The sequence below is a fragment of the Pseudorasbora parva genome, chromosome 10 (assembly GCF_024679245.1).
Source record: "Pseudorasbora parva isolate DD20220531a chromosome 10, ASM2467924v1, whole genome shotgun sequence".
NCBI lineage: Eukaryota > Metazoa > Chordata > Actinopteri > Cypriniformes > Gobionidae > Pseudorasbora > Pseudorasbora parva.
The window spans coordinates 29,925,621-29,942,158 of NC_090181.1; the positions used below are offsets into that span (position 1 = coordinate 29,925,621).

General features: G+C 35.0%; 2 protein-coding genes across 6 annotated transcripts in view; one reads left to right on the top strand and one right to left on the bottom strand.

Annotated features, from left to right (window-relative positions):
- The window catches only part of nid2a (nidogen 2a (osteonidogen)), a 49,365-nt gene extending 43,436 nt beyond the window's left edge, over positions 1-5,929 (top strand). For 4 of the 5 annotated variants that reach the window (XM_067455812.1, XM_067455814.1, XM_067455815.1 and 1 more), the window contains 6 exons: positions 52-181; positions 370-541; positions 2,483-2,640; positions 2,792-2,915; positions 3,310-3,419; positions 5,444-5,929. In XM_067455812.1, the coding sequence (XP_067311913.1) occupies positions 52-181; positions 370-541; positions 2,483-2,640; positions 2,792-2,915; positions 3,310-3,418 (693 nt within the window). In that variant the 3' untranslated portion in view covers position 3,419; positions 5,444-5,929. Of the gene's footprint in view, positions 1-51; positions 182-369; positions 542-2,482; positions 2,641-2,791; positions 2,916-3,309; positions 3,439-5,443 lie in introns of all 5 variants that reach the window. The other variant, XM_067455813.1, reaches the window with a different exon arrangement.
- Positions 5,930-6,104: 175 nt separating this feature from the next.
- On the bottom strand, positions 6,105-14,224 carry rtraf (RNA transcription, translation and transport factor). Its single transcript, XM_067455818.1, has 8 exons — positions 14,046-14,224; positions 13,722-13,846; positions 13,521-13,620; positions 9,169-9,249; positions 8,594-8,682; positions 8,437-8,505; positions 6,627-6,675; positions 6,105-6,465 (listed from the first exon to the last, which is right to left on the bottom strand). Exons 1-8 carry the CDS (start codon positions 14,104-14,106, stop codon positions 6,311-6,313), a joined length of 729 nt encoding a protein of 242 aa, XP_067311919.1. The 5' UTR covers positions 14,107-14,224; the 3' UTR covers positions 6,105-6,310.
- Positions 14,225-16,538: the final 2,314 nt, after the last annotated feature.

Below are 16,538 nucleotides of genomic sequence, written 5' to 3' on the forward strand. Positions count from 1 at the left end.
ATCTGTGGCTTTAAGAAAAGTGTACTAATTCAGCCCTGTTTACACTTTCAGGGCTCTATAGTGGTCGGCATTGATTACGACTGCAGAGAAAGGAAAGTTTACTGGACCGATCTGGCAGGACGGACAATCAATCGAGCCAGTCTGGAGCCAGGATCAGAATCTGAGATTATCATCAATACAGGTATGATATTTTGCACACAAAAAAAATCTATGAAATATAATATACAATATATATATATATATATATATATATATATATATATATATATATATATATATATATATATATATATATATATATATATATATATATATATAATTTTTATTTATTTATTATTATTATTATTTTTTTTTATTTTTTATTTTTAGCTTTGACGAGTCCAGAAGGTCTTGCTTTAGATGTGGCCCGTCGGAGACTGTTTTGGGTGGACAGCACACCAGACAAGATCGAAACAGCAAACCTTGATGGAAGTGACAGACGTGTTCTGTTTGACACAGACTTAGTGAATCCCAGAGCTATCATTGTGGACTCCCCTACAGGGTATTTGCTCAAATTGCTTAAAGATTATCTTAAAGATAACTAAAACCAATACCAGAAGTAAAAAGTGAATTCTTCTCATTTGAATATATACAAACAGTATTTTTAACATTATATAATTCATTAAATTCAATCAATACATTTTGTTTATTTTTATCTTTAAAAAAATCAGCATTTTTGTCTTGAGCATGCTGGATCACTCAGACTGCACCATTAACAGGGGCATCACTGCTTAATTAATCCTGTAATTGGCTGATTTAATGAACCCTCATTTCCTCGTTTCCTTTACAAGAATGCTCAAAACTAAAAAATCTGTTATCTGCTATTGTGAAAAAAAGTGTGATTGAGGGAAAGGGAGAGAACAGCACATGAAGCGAGAGAGCGAGGAGGTCAGGACGTGTATGGGAGGCAGAGAAAATAAGAGGGCAAGGCTACAAATTGGCCCAGATGTTAGTGTTGCTTCAGTGTCTGGCCTGGCTCTCGGGTCTCAGGGGAGGCAGGCAACGTGTGGGCCAGCAACTCCACAAACACAGCCATCTGCAACATCTGGAGCAACTGAACTAGGGTGGAGGACAGGAGATATAACACGAATCTCATGGGCCATGAGAATAGCTGCTAAATAATGTGTGTTTGTTGGTGCTGCGATATGCACTATGTGCTAGTTTGTTTTCGCCGTCACACTTAATGTAGGCATGCAGGAGAATTTAGTTGAGAATTTTACAAAACAAATATTTAGTTATGCAAGCAGTTTGCTGCTCCTCTTATAAATATCCCTTATATATTTATCTTTTCTTTTTTTTTTTTTACCTCAAATGCTTTGAAATTGTGATTTGATGCTTAGAAATCCTCAAGGAAAGTAACATCATTTACGGTTATAAATCTTTTTTTTTGCCCAGTGAGTCATTCATCTTTAAAAATTGTGCCGGCTAGTTATTATTTACCATCTTTTGAGGGACTGAGTTTCATAGGCCTTGATTTAAAACATCTTGTTTAAATCAATGCTAAATAGAGCAGAACAGTTTTGTATGTTTCTACATTTAGCAAAACAATTTGCAACCCTTAAAAAATCTCAAGCTGTGAGCCATTTTGCCTCCCATGTTAAAAGCCTTGTCTCAATCTAATGCATTTAATTTTAAAGCTTTGACTTTAATTAAAAGAGAACAACTGCACACTCTCTTAAGCATAGCATGGCATTTATTTACCAATGTTTCAGCTAGCTTTGACTTTACTCACTTTATCAAACTTGTAAGTATTTGGTTAAATATGGATTAGTATTAGCTATTAACTATTTTGCAATAAATTATATATCTTACAATACTATAAACAAATAGTGTGTGTATATGTATATATATATATATATATATATATATATATATATATATATATATATATATATATATATATATATATATATATATATATATATATATATATATATATATATATATAGTTTATTTTATTTTATTTTAATATATAAATATTTTGAAATAAATAGTGTATATAGCAAATTTTGTTAGTGTGTGTGTTTATATATATATATATATATATATATATATATATATATATATATATATATATATACACTATTTGTATAGCAGAAATATATTACATTTTTAAAACATAACAGTTCATTTAAATTGTAATAATATTTCACAAATCACAATATTACTGTTTTACTGAATTTTTATCAAATAAATACGCCTTGGTGAGCGAGACTTTTTTCAAATTTAACAATACTTAAATACAAAATATATATACCATTATACAATGTGTTAAAACAATGCATTATAAATAAATAATAATACATTTTAAACTAACATGTATGAAATATAAATATAAGCAAATTTAAATTATACATTTACAAGTTTATATATTTTTTTAAGTCAATTGAAAGTTCAACCATTGCCATAATGTTCTGACAAGTAAAACCTGATCTGTTCACAGAACCCTCTACTGGACAGACTGGAACCGTGAAGCTCCTAAAATCGAGAGCGCCTCAGTGGATGGACAAAACCGAAGAGTCCTGGTACAGGATGGCATTGGACTGCCCAACGCTTTGACCTATGACTCCACTACACGCCAGGTCTGCTGGGCCGATGCAGGTATGCGCTAAGCACATGCAGGCCAGTTTTTGTGCTGCAATATTTTTGGCTTTCAACATAAAGTCTGATCATATTATTCTGACTATGTAAATCTGAATTAGATAACACAATAACAGGCTGTTGGTAACCTAATTTTTTGTGTTTTGGGCAGGAACCAAGCGCCTAGAGTGTATATCGCCCGACGGGACAGGGAGACGTGTGGTCCACAGTAAACTGAGCTACCCCTTTAGCATGGTCTACTTCGCCAATCACTACTATTACACAGACTGGAGGAGGTAAAGCATAGCACATGCATGTTCAACACTAAATGATCATCAGAATCAATAATACCTATCAGATATTGTTCTATTCATGAAAGCTCCTGTATATCCTGCATGTTGGCAACTCCTTCATGCTTGTTTCACTTTACTTTCTGTCACAACTTCCATTCATACTCGATACAAACATCAAAGCAACATGAGTGAAATTTGCAGTGAAACTGAAAAGTAGAGCAGATAATATAGCTTTATAAAGTTTATTACTATTTGTGATTTACAATTTATTGAAAGCAGAACTCTAGGAGCATACTGATATTTGTTGCGAGGTCCAATTTGTCTACTTTTGTCTGTACCTTCACCAATTATTACAAAATTACTGACTCATTTTATATTTTCTTCTGTGATGTTTCAGAGATGGAGTCATCGCTCTTAGTCGAGATAACCAGTCAACGGATGAGTACTTGCCTGATCAGAGGTCTCATTTGTATGGAATTACAGTTGCTCCTCCACACTGTTTATAAGGTGCTTACAGATTTCTGTGGTAAAGTATATCATCTTTTTTGTTTTTCTAATATATTTTGCTAGTAGAATATTTTATATACACACACACACATATATATATATATATATACACACACACACACACACATATATATATATATATATATATATATATATATATATATATATATATATATATATATATATATATATATATATATATATATATATATATATATATATATATGTGTATGTGTGTGTATACATATATATATATATATATAAAATATAATATGTATATATGCATGTATGTATGTATGTATATATGTATGTGGGGTGTTCCCGGTCTGCAGTAGTCAGTATCTTTCAAAAGCTCTCCAAGAAAGGAACAGTAGTGAACCGACAATAGGGTCATGGGTGGGCAAGGCTCATTGATGCCCATGTGGTCCAATCAAAAAGACAAGCTAGTGTAGCTCAAATTGCTCAAGTTAATGCGGATTCTGATATAAAGGTGTCAGAATACACAGTGCACATCGCAGTTGGTTGTGTATGGGGCTGCATAGCCGCAGACCAGTCAGGGCTCCCATCCTGACCCCTGTCCAACACCGGGCACGTGAGCATCAGAACTGGACCACGGAGCAATGAAAGAAGCTGGGCCTCATCTGACAAATCACGTTTTCTTTTACATCACATGGATGGCCAGGGAAACCTTTGGTCCTGCCATCCATGTGGATGTTACTTTGACACCTACCTAGGCATCGTTACAGATCATGTACAGCCTTTCATGGAAACGGTATTCCCTGGTGGTTGTGACAAGCCTGACAAGCCAGACCCACATCAAGATGTTTGGTCAGGAAACTCACCATGTACAGGGCTCAATCTGAGGGGCGGGATAAATGGTTGTGTTTCAAACTCCCTCTGCACGTGATAGGATAACGCTACAACCAACCAGAGCAACGAAGGTGAAGCAGAGCTAGTTGATAGATTAAACTTTCGCCATATCCGGTCGGCAAAACTCTGAACACATCTTCCCTTTTTAAGAATGACTTCAGTGCCATTCTTTGTTCTTTTCTCAGAGAAAAGCTTAACTCCAAGTCTTCCAGAGTCGCGGTCAAAGCTGATTCGAAAGACCGCCATTCGCCAGTTTCTGTGTTTACTAGAAGCACGCAAACGCAACTCGGCCGTCGTCATTATGGCCCCGCCCGCCGACTCTATACACGATGTGATTGGCCCGACAAGAGTTTGGCGTTTACAGCTCAGAAGGGTATTGAGAGTTGCTAGACGTCACTCACGGGCAGATTAGATTTGCTGCCGCTATGGTGCGTCTAGATTTCTAGGCTAGGTTGACCTCTTTTGGCAGGATAATGCACCCTGCCACAAAGCAAAAATGGTTCAGGAATGGTTTGAGGAGTACAAGTTTGAGGTGTTGACTTGGCCTCCAAATTCCCCAGATCTCAATCCAATCGAGCATAAGTGGGATGTGCTGAACAAACAAGTAAAAAAACAATGGAGGCCCCACCTCGCAACTTACAGGACTTAAAAGGATCTGCTGCTAACATCTTGGTAGGACCTTAGTGGAGTGCATGTCTCGACAGGTCAGAGCAGTTTTGGCAGCAAAAGAGGGACTAACACAATATTTGTAATTTTTCTGAAGTATCTTTTTACATGTACACCTAAAAGCACATTTACTATGTAGCAAAAGGTGGGTGACGTCTTTTCAAGCAAATAACAGGATAACATTTTTCAGAAATGAGCTGTCAGCTACAGGCACTTAAGAGAAAAGTACAAGGCACCTACTTCCAAATCACTGTAGTTTTGACAGAGGCGATGAAACACTGGTGTCGCACTGGTACTTCAAAGCATTTCATTTATTTTCCCCCTCAGAAAACAGTCAAACAAGATCGGAGCAGCGTAAGTGTTTGTATATCTGTACAAGCATATGAAAGGAGGCAATTTCCCTGGCTAGAAAAGGAAATGTTATCACATTTGTCCCAACTTGGCTTTCTGTGAAGGATTTCTGACGAGCGTCCCCTTTTATGTTATAGGGTGACACTAATGACAGAGCCAGCGTCACATGGTGCTATTTTGGGGCGAGTGTTTGGAGAGCTGGTGCTGTGGGAATTGCGGCGGGGACGTGGCCCAGGAGAGAGCCGATCGCGGAACCCACAAGTCTCGACAAACGTCAATGCCAAAGGGCAGATTTACAAACATGAACGCGTGAATATTTTCTCAAAATAGTTTTGTAAATTTGTTTTATACCTCATTTCTTTCTACTGTACTTTTGTATGTGTTATGACTTTTTGTTTAAAAAAACACCTAACAAATAATTAAAAAAAATACCCTCAGAGTTTAGTTGAGTAATTTGTAAGTTTATAAAAATACTAAAACAGTATTTGGGGAAGAAAAAGTAAAAAATGTAATTACTTTGAACAACCAAAGTGGTCTTTTACCAACATTATTTTTTGTAATCCTTTTTGTATTTTTTAAGATGTGATATTTATAACAATAAAATGTGATTGACAACTTTAATTTCTGTGTTTACATTTTGTTTGAGATATATTTGCTCTGCAGTGATTATGTTCTTGAATGCAGTATATGCACAGTTGGAGGTATACATTTCTTTCTCCAGGGGTAAAACAAACATACAGTCTGGCCATAAAACTTTGCTGTGTTGCATTAAGGTTTATTATGCAACAAAAACATACATGGTAGCCCATATAAAATTTCATAAGTGCATTTTTATAATTACAGGGCAAAGCAAATGCATAATAAAGAGAAGAAGAAGAAAAAAGTCCAGTTTGGCATTCCCACAAAAATGCCTTGAATTCAAACAAAATATCTGTGGTGTGGTTAATGAAAACAAAGCATGTCTCGTGAAGGCGGTCTCTGCTGAAATGTCCTGGCACAGGTTATTATCTGCCCACCTTTCCAAGGCGGTAATCTGTCTTGGGGTCGGCGATGATGGCCTGAACTGCCACGATAGCCTCGTTGATCTTGGTTTGTAACTCTCTGAGTTCTTCGATGTGAAGCAAGCGAAGAATCCTGGCCGCTTCGTTCAGAGACGCATCTGGAACGATCAAACACATTCTTTGTGCTTACAATTCCTCAGCAAAGTCAACAACATATGAAATTAAATGCAGACTGTGAACATGATGGTGCATTAATTGTGTACTAAAACTATTTGTAGACGTGGGAAGCCTTGCAACAGTTCTGCAAGTGCAAACCTACCTCCGGTATCAAATCCTAAAAGATGCTTGTCAAGAGCGACTGGTAAACCCTATGAGAGAACAAATAAGCAAATGTTTAGAAATATACACTACCTCTTGTTAAGATTTTTTAAAAGAAATTATTACTTTTATTCCGCAAGGATGCATTTAATAGATCAAAGGTGACAGTAAAGAAAGACATTTTATAATGAGAGAATAGATTTCCTTTTCAGATAAATCAAATAATTCTGAAAAATAAAAAGCAAGCAGCACAACTGTAAAAGTAATCCAACATTAATAATAACAATAATAATGTTTCTTGAGCAGCAAATCGGCATATTAGAATGATTTCTGAAGTGTCATGTGACTCTAAAGAGTGGAGTGATGATGCTGAAAAAACTGCTTTGCGTCACAGGAATACATTTTAAGACATAAAAATAAAAAAGCATATTTGAAATTGTGATAATACTGTATTTTAATGGAATGACTACATAAGCAGGGTTCCTACACAAAATTCTATACTTTTCACAACTGAAATTTCCAAATCTCTTTTTTTTTTTCCATATTCAACACAAATGGTTCGGTTCATACTGCATTATTTAACATTACATTTGGCATTTAGTACTGTCATCCATAAATATTATTTTTTCCCTCAAGGTTAATTTAATTGGTTTTCTCGATGTGATAACATGCATTTACATGATGAAAAGAAACCAATTTTTTTTTTAAATTAAGTAACGCAATTACAATTACTGAAATTTAAATTTGTTCATTACTCGCGTTACCCTCTTTTGTAAAAAAAAAAAAAAAAGACAGTTTGCAGACAAGAAGCTCAAATCTAGGCCTTCTAGGTTTTTGTTGCAGCCATTAAAATAGTTCAGTTTTGTTTTTAATGTCAAAGTAGTTATATTTTGTTTCGTATCTTTATAAAGTAATTTTTTTTTTTTTTTTTATGTTTGAAACATTTTTTGTTCGTTAAATTAGATTTTTTTTTTTTTAAAGCGACGACTAAGCGGCCAGCGGCCGACAGTGAGTTAAAGGGTTAGTTCACCCAAAAATGAAATTTATGTCATTAATGACTCACCCTAATGTCGTTTCTCACCCGTAAGACCTCCGTTCATCTTCAGAACACAGTTTAAGATATTTCATATTTAGTGCGAGAGCATATCTAATGTATGGACACTATACTGTCAGTGTCCAGAAAGGGAATAAAACATCATCAAAGTAGTCCATATGTGACATCAGTTACCGTAGTTAGAATCTCTTGAAGCATCGGAAATACATTTTGGTCCAAAAAGAACAAAAACTCATATTGCATATCTTCGTATCTATAAAAGTCTTTAGTTTGATCATATTTATAAAAGGAAGATACGCTGTACCGATTCTTTGCCCGAACTTCTGACTGCGTGCAGTGGGCGGGGCTAATCAGTCACACGCACACGCACACACACACACACACACACACACACATCATGATGGGTGTGTTCTGGCTCTTGTGCTTGCTCTAGTTGATGTGCGCATGCCCTCATCCGGGAGAAGTGCACATACAAGGAATTTCGCCCTTAATGACGTCACACAGAAAACACTCATCATGCCACAGAAATACTCCTTCATATGTCCAACTAGTTTTTTGAAATTTTGGCCATGTTTTGATACACATATTTTTACATACTCTTCTTTTTTCCATATTTATCCAGACCTGGAAATTATTCAAATCAAATTCCATACTTTACCAAACTGCGTAGGAACCCTGCATAAGACACTTTTTTTCATCAACGACTATTAAAGAAGTCCAGCAGTGTTTTCATTTCAGAAAAACATTGTACGCTCACCTCTTTTGCTTGACTGGCCTTTGCAATAGCATCAGGGGTCAGGCGTTCCTGTATCAGGATCCTAATGGCCTGTGATCACAAACACCAGAATAACTTCAGTTTAATTGCCCTGATCCAGACAAATGTTTCATTCTATCAACAAATGAACCCTACTTACTTTAAGCATTACCAAATAGTCATCGTGCCGCTGGATTTTGAGAAGATTAGCGAGAGCAGAGACACCGGCCTTAAAATCTGGATTGTTAACTAAAGAGAAAAATAACACTTCATTTCAGACCAAGGAATGCGAAAAAAGAAATTCCAATGCAAAACTATTGTTTTAACCAAACAATGACTAGGTTTAAATACTACAGACAAGAAGACAATCTCTGAAAATAATGTTACCATAAAAAAGCTAGATTTGTGATTAGTGGAATGAAACTAACTACTCAGACCAAGACTGTAATAAAGAAAAACAACAACAGCAGAGCCCAATATTTTCCATCCAGTGAACCCCGTCCTCCCGGCGTGTCATTATTCAGTTGACATCTGGAGGTTTCCTCCAGCTGTGGGTCACTGGCTCGATTCAGCCCACTCATTGTGGGATGAGGAGAGAGGAGGTGTGTAATCAGTTTGTTCAGACATGCTTGGAAAGCCACTTTAGTGACTGATATGGTTTCTTTAATCAGCCTCCTCCGTCTCATAACAACAGGACTGGAGACTGGAAAGACATTTGGGGGAGGAAATACTCACTGTCCAGATTAATTAATGGGTCTGCAGACTTCTGAGCATCATTGGCCTCTGTTGCAGGTTTGCAGTTTCGATATTTCTCGACTGTGGGATGTAAAAATATATATAAGTGGCCAATGCGATGGAAACAAGGTTTCAAGTTGACAAAATGATTTGATAGCAGATCTAGGAACATCTTGCTCTAAACATAAATGGAATCAAGATTGTGCAATCAAATGTGTGGGACAGCTGAAAGCGCTACATTTTAATGCAAACTTTGCATATGCTGCCATCTAGTGGGATGAGATTGAACATAATTGCTAAACAGCTTGCAATGAGGAAGTCTCACCAATAAAAAGGACAGAATAAGGCATGTTACAATTAGTGAAAGACCAATATATACACCAGGGCATGTTTACTTGGCAAATTAAAAGGCACAATATGTATGTTTCACCAATAGAGGACGCTTCTATTGCGCAAAAAAGTATTCTCGTCGCTTCATAACATTAAAGGGTTAGTTAACCCAAAAAATTTAAATTAGCCCATGATTCAAGGTTTGAGTATGTGTACATCTGTGGAAGGGTTATGATAAAGTGAATGGGTTTAACAAGAAGGCTCCCGAGAAATCAGGGAATTATGATTGAAATGGATGTTATGAACATGTTTGAGAAAGAAATGAAGGAGAGGTGTTCTAATTAAGATGGTACCTGTATGTAGGCTGTAAACTGAAGGATGTTTTATTTTTATTTCAGACCACCATTGTGGATCTGAAATTGTATTTATTTTTTTATTTTTTTTATTATCTTTACAACTGTTTTAACTCTTTTTCTTCTTTCGGCTTTTCCCTTCAGGAGTCGCCACAGCGAATCATCAGCCTCCATCCAGGCCTATCCTCTGTATCCTCTTCTCTCAGACTGACTAGTCCAGTGGTTCCCAAACCTGTCCTGGAGGACCACTAGCCCTGCACATTTTGGATGTTTCCCTCATCAGACACACCTGATCCAACTCATCTGCTCATTAGTAGAGATGGCAAGACCTGAAGTGGGTGTGTCTGATGAGGGAGACATACAAAATGTGCAGGGCTGGTGGTCCTCCAGGAAAGGTTTGGGAACCACTGGACTAGACTACCTTCATGTCCTCCTTCACTACATCCATAAACCTCCTCTTTGGTCTTCCTCTTGACCTCCTGCCTGACAGCTCTAACCTCAGCATCCTTTTACCAATATATTCATTTTCATCTCAACCATCTCAATCATCTCAACATGGCCTCTCTAACTTTGTCTCCAAAACATCTCACATGTGCTGTCCCTCTGATGTACTCATTCCTGATCCTATCCATCCTCGTCAGTCCCAAAGAGAACCTCAACATCTTCAGCTCTTCTATCTCTAGCTCTTCCTCCTGTCTGTTCCTCAGTGCAACGGTCTCCAAACCATACAACATCGCTGCTCTCACTACTGTCCTGTACACCTTTCCTTGCATTCTTGCTGGTACACTTTTATCACACAACAGACCTGACACTTTTCTCCACCCATTCCAACCTGCCTGCACACGCTTCTTCACCTTTTTTCCACACTCCCCATTGCTCTAGACTGTTGACCCTAAGTACTTAAAATCCTGCACCTTCTTTACCTCTTCTCCGTGTAACCTCACTGTTCCTGTTTCTGTCTTGCTGCGACTAACCTTCATTCCTCTTCTCTCCAGAGCAAACCTCCACCTGCTCCCTGCTCTCACTACAGATCACAATGTCATCCGCAAACATCATAGTCCATGGAGATTCCTGTCTGACTTCATCTGTCAGCCTGTCCATCACCACCGCAAACAAGGGCTCAGAGCCGATCCTTGATGCAGTCCCACCTTCACCGTGAAGTCCTCTGTCTCACCTACGGCCACCTTACCACTGTCCTACTGCTCTCATACATATCCTGGACAGCTCTAACACACTTCTCCGTCACTCCAGACCTCCTCATACAATACCACAGCTCCTCTCTTGGCACTCTGTCATATGCTTTCTCTAAATCTACAAAGACACAATGCAGCTCTTTTTGACCCTCTCTGTACTTCTCCATTAACATTATAAAAGCAAATAATGCATCTGTAGTGCTCTTTCTTGGCATGAAACCATACTGCTGCTCACAAATGTCCACTTCTCTTTACAACCGTTTTAACTTGTTTTTAATTTTTAATTCGTACACATGGTATTCTTTTTTCTCATGCATATGTTACCACCATTTTAATTAATTTCTATGTAAAGCACTTTGAATTGCCATTGGGTATGAAATGTGCTAATACAAATAAATGTGCCTTGCCTTATATAAAAAGAAGTTCTGGTTCTTCCAAGAAGTGAATGGTAGCCCAGAATTTTAAGACCAAAAAATGCATCCATGCATTATAAAAGTAATCCACTCAGCTCTAGGGGTTAATAAAGGCCTTCTGAAGTTAATCGATGGGTTTGTGTAATAAAAATATCCATATTTTACACATTAAAAAGTCAAATATCTAGCTTCTGGGCGGACCACCTTCCGTATTCAACTTACAAATAAAGTAAACGGGGGGATGATGTCGGCGTAGAGTAAGCATTTTGAACTGCGAGAGGCGTTACACTTTCTTCGTAACTTGAAGGTGGTCCGCTGGAAGCTAGATATTTTACTTTATAACGTGTTAAATATGGATATTTTTCTTACAAAAACCCATCAATTTGCTTCAGAAGGTCTTTATTAACCTCTGGAGCTGTGTGGATTACTTTTATAATGGACGGATGCACTTTTCTGAGCTTAAAATGTTGAGCTGCCATCATTGCCATTATAAAATAATGTAAAATATTTTTTAATATAACTCTTGAGGGTGGATTGGGGGAGAGTAAATCATGGGATAATTTTTATTTTTGGGTGAACCATGCCTTTAAGGTTGAACCACTGAGTCACATGGACTATTTTATCAATGTCTATACTACCTTTCTGGGCCTTGAGTTCTTGGATTTCATCAAAATATCTTAATTTGTGTTCCTAAGATGAACAAATGTCTTTTGTAAATGGGTTTGTAACAACATGAGGGTGAGTAATTAATGACAGAACTTTAATTTTTGGGTGAACTAACCCTTTAAAGTTTTATTAACGTTACTGTGGTATAAAGTAGGAAGGGCCGAGAGCCTGGGACTTTTATATTGCTGTTTTTATTATGGATATATGCCACAGTCGACAGCTGACACTCCTTTTGTTTTGTTGTTTATGTTACAATTAAAGGTACTTTTAACGTCCGGCTCCTAATTCCCAGAAATTTAACTTAGTTACTGTTACAGTACGTTTGAAGACTTAAATTCACTTTATTTTATTGTAGTGAAACACGTTGAGTTACTACTCATACAGGTCACTTTATTTTATTATTAAAATTATGAGGTAACACAGCGCTGTTTTACTTGGTCAAAACAATCAAACTAAACTTACATTTGAGTGTGTTGAAAGTTATGGTAACGTTACTCTGTGCGTTCACTCACACACACTGCAGTAAGCTAGATAAATATTAGAATATAATATATTAATAAAAGATGGATAAAAAGTGTTGATAAATGGCGTGCAATTAATTCGAATTGGAGAAAATGCTGTATTACCGTTTCTAAAAACTAAAGCTCTATCTGAATATACTATATTAGCCAGCTGACAAAATAGTGTTGTCTGATTTACTTTTTTGGGCACAAATATGTTACTTGCGGTATATCAAGAAAACATTCAAACAATAAGACTAATCGTGCTGAGCTATATCTAATTTTTTGTTGATAAAGGCATCTAAACAGTTGCTCAACTGTTTAATAAAACATAGATAAATAAAAAACCTGACTTCTCTGGATTTAAACCTTGTTGGAAACATTTGGGATAATAAAAGTACACAAGTCAACAAAATACAAAAAAAAAAAAAAAAAAAACCTGTTCTAGAAGTTTTGGGATATTTTAATCCAAAAACCGTACATATTGACTAAAGTTTAGACCTTCTACACTGTGACATGGATAAACTGCTTTTTGACAGTAAATAATGCATTAAAGTGTTCCTCTTATTTTCTTTTGTATAAACTACCACTCAAAATTTAGGGGTTAACAATTAGAAAGAAGTTCTTTTTGCTCATTTATAATTTATATATTATATTAAAAAAACACATGAACAGCATTGATTTGAAATAGAAACCTTTTGTGACATTATAAATGTCTTTATTGAACTGAATCAATCATTGCTAAATTTATGTACATTTTAATTATTAAAAATATATATTTTTAACTATATTGCATGCAGCCAACCTGCTCTCTTGATAATGATGTTGATTGGCCATTTAAAAAAATCTATATTTGTCAACCCCTGGTTTTAATATCAAATAAAAAAATCATCATACCATTGTCTCCATATTCATAACGAACAGCAAGACCCAGCAGCCAGTCAACGGACTCCTGTCTTTCCTGGACGCTGAATGGACAGTTCACATCTTGAAGATACTACAAACATACGACACGTATTTATACATTGTATGTATAATGATAACAACTGTATAAATAATATAATTAACAAATATGTTGATGTATACTAGTAGTTTCACCTTTTCAAAATGTTTAGGCCACTCTGAGCTGGGAATGTTCCTGAGATTTCCCCTCTCTTCAATTTTGTAGTGTCTGATTTTTTGATCTTCCAGCCAAACTATAAAATTTCTGAATTCAGTTTCATCTGCGTGAAGTAGAGCACACACAATATTAATAATACAATTCACATATAGATTAATCCAATATGTGTGTGTGTGTGTGTGTGTGTGTGTGTGCGTGCGTGATAAAGGCTCGCTATTAAGATCTACGTTACATGATTAATGCATGATCAGTGTGAGGAGCATGAGGTGGCAACACGTCATTAATGTCGGACAGATTCCTACCTTTACAGTCAAATCCAGTAGGGTTGTGATATTCTAAGGCTGAAAGCTTTCTACGAAACATCCCTTTCAATTGCTAAAACTATTTAAAGAAGTTAACAGATGTATGATTTTGCTTAGGAAAACAGCCTGTAAAGCCTTCAAATGGCACTGGAAGACCGGAAGTAGAATAACCTGTTTTCAAAATAAAGGTTTGTACTGGTTGATGGTTAATTATTTATTTTCTGTACAAGGACATGATTTGATATTCTTAGTTCAGTTATATAGAATACTCAGAAAAAATGAACCTTGGCTTGTTAAGAGAATATCTTTGAAAGGCAGAACTCCGCTTAGCAGAAGGGATTTCCTGCTTATCTTATACTGCTCAATCTTTATTTCTAAATAAATCTACTTGCAAGCTGATTGATGTAATGTTGCTTAAATTTCTTGGGTAAAATAAGACTCACTATGTTAGAAAATCAGTTATTTTGAATTCTTATAATAAAGGTGGCTTACATTTCATTGATTTTGATTCTCTTAAAATTACCTTAAAATAATCCCAAAATATGCTTTTCTCAATTAGGAGGTATACATTTCCTTTTATTGTGGAATTACTCAGTAAGTAAACTTCCTATCAAACTTTCCAACTATCAGCAGATGCTTGGACACAGGCTATTTACAAGCATAATTTCTCACCACACAATTTTTTAATTTGGAACAACTGTAATTATCTACATCAGAGGAAGTCTTTATTTCTTGAAAACTATGTTCAATAATGGAGTGATGTTAGTAAACCAGCTGTTTGATAGTGATGGTCATTTATTTAATTATTCAGATTTTGTCTCAAGATTCCCAGTAGGCCTATCTAAATAATGTAACATTGTTTTCAAGGCCATCTCGTTGGAAATTTCAATGCTAAAATAGTGGAAACCATAATAGTGCTACAGTGACTTCTGTTTGTCCCCTAGCCCTGGATCCACTGGGGTTGGTTCTATTTGTTTTTCAGTGCACAAATCCAACTACAAAATATCAATAAGGTCCTTATTTCTGGACCTTGTTACTTCAAATGCTTCTTCCATTTCTTATTGGAATAACCTTTTTGATGACATTAAATGGTCATATGTTTGGTCACTTCCTCAGAAATTCTTTCTGACAAAATCAGAAAGTTAAAGTTAAAGAAATATCCTTTAAAATTATTCAAAGATTTTATTAAGTTAAGACAAGCTCTGATTGTCCAAATTTCTTTTCTTTTTTTCTTTAAAATAATAATAATAATAATAATTTAGACACATTCTTTTTGGGTTTTATGTCAAATACAAGAACTTAATTGATGCAAGTTTATATATAAACCTTCTTTTATTTATTGGAAAGTTTCACATCCATAAATGTAAATTTATAAAAAGTAAACCCCACTTTAATTTCTTCAAAGAAGTATTGAAGATGTATTTAAATACAATTTCAACTTCTGTTAATAAGAAAGCAATGAAAACATGCAGAATTTGCGCCATTTTTAACATTCTTTCTTAATACTCATTTTCTTTATTTTTGTGCCATCTTCTTTCTTTTCTTTTTCTTCTCTTCTCTCTGTTTTCTATTTCTTTTAGGTGTATTGTTCAATAGATTTTTCCTTTACCTTTCTCTATAAAAGTATTGAACAATTCTTTTTAATTTGAAAGATGGTTTATATTTCTTGTATGTATCGAATTATTTTGTTTGTTAATTTTGCAATAATAAAAAAAGAGTTGATATTTAATTCCTAAATATCATCTTATTCTTTACCTTTTCTTGTTCTTCATTTCTCCTGAAATATAAATTTGACATAAGTACAATTCCAATTAAATTAAGATGAACTTCCTAAACTAGCTCTATTCTCTTGGTTGTTTGTTTATAAGGAATAACTATAATATAGGCTATAAATTAATAGGAATATGAAATGAGTGGGTGAATTGTTATGTGTTGAATGAGAATGTGTACCTACATAAACAGGTTTTCTTCCTAGATAGGCTACATCATTAATTGTTTTTTACAGTATAGTGTTTGACACCATTCACTATTAAAAGGGAGTATTCTGTGAATAGTCTATTTTTATGCAATGAAAAGGAAGTCATTGAACTAAATATTTCTTAAATTTTAATATTTCATCCTTAAAATTTGATTTTTAATTAAAAAAAAGAAAGAAAGTAAAATCATGACCAAAGCATCAACTGCAAAAATACACTTTTTGTCATATATAAATAATAAGTATAATGTATATAATTATAAAGTATAATGTAAACCAAAATATATACATATATATATTTCAGTGAAACGTTTAAATTATGTATTGTATTATTGTCTTCTCATACCTTTCTCCTATTTGTCTTTTACACATGTTGTAATTTTATATGCTAGGGCCTGTCTATTGCATAAAAGTGACTGTATGCAATAAAGCATTAAACAATCACTATATATATATATATATATATATATATATATATATATATATATATATATATATATATATATATATATATATTA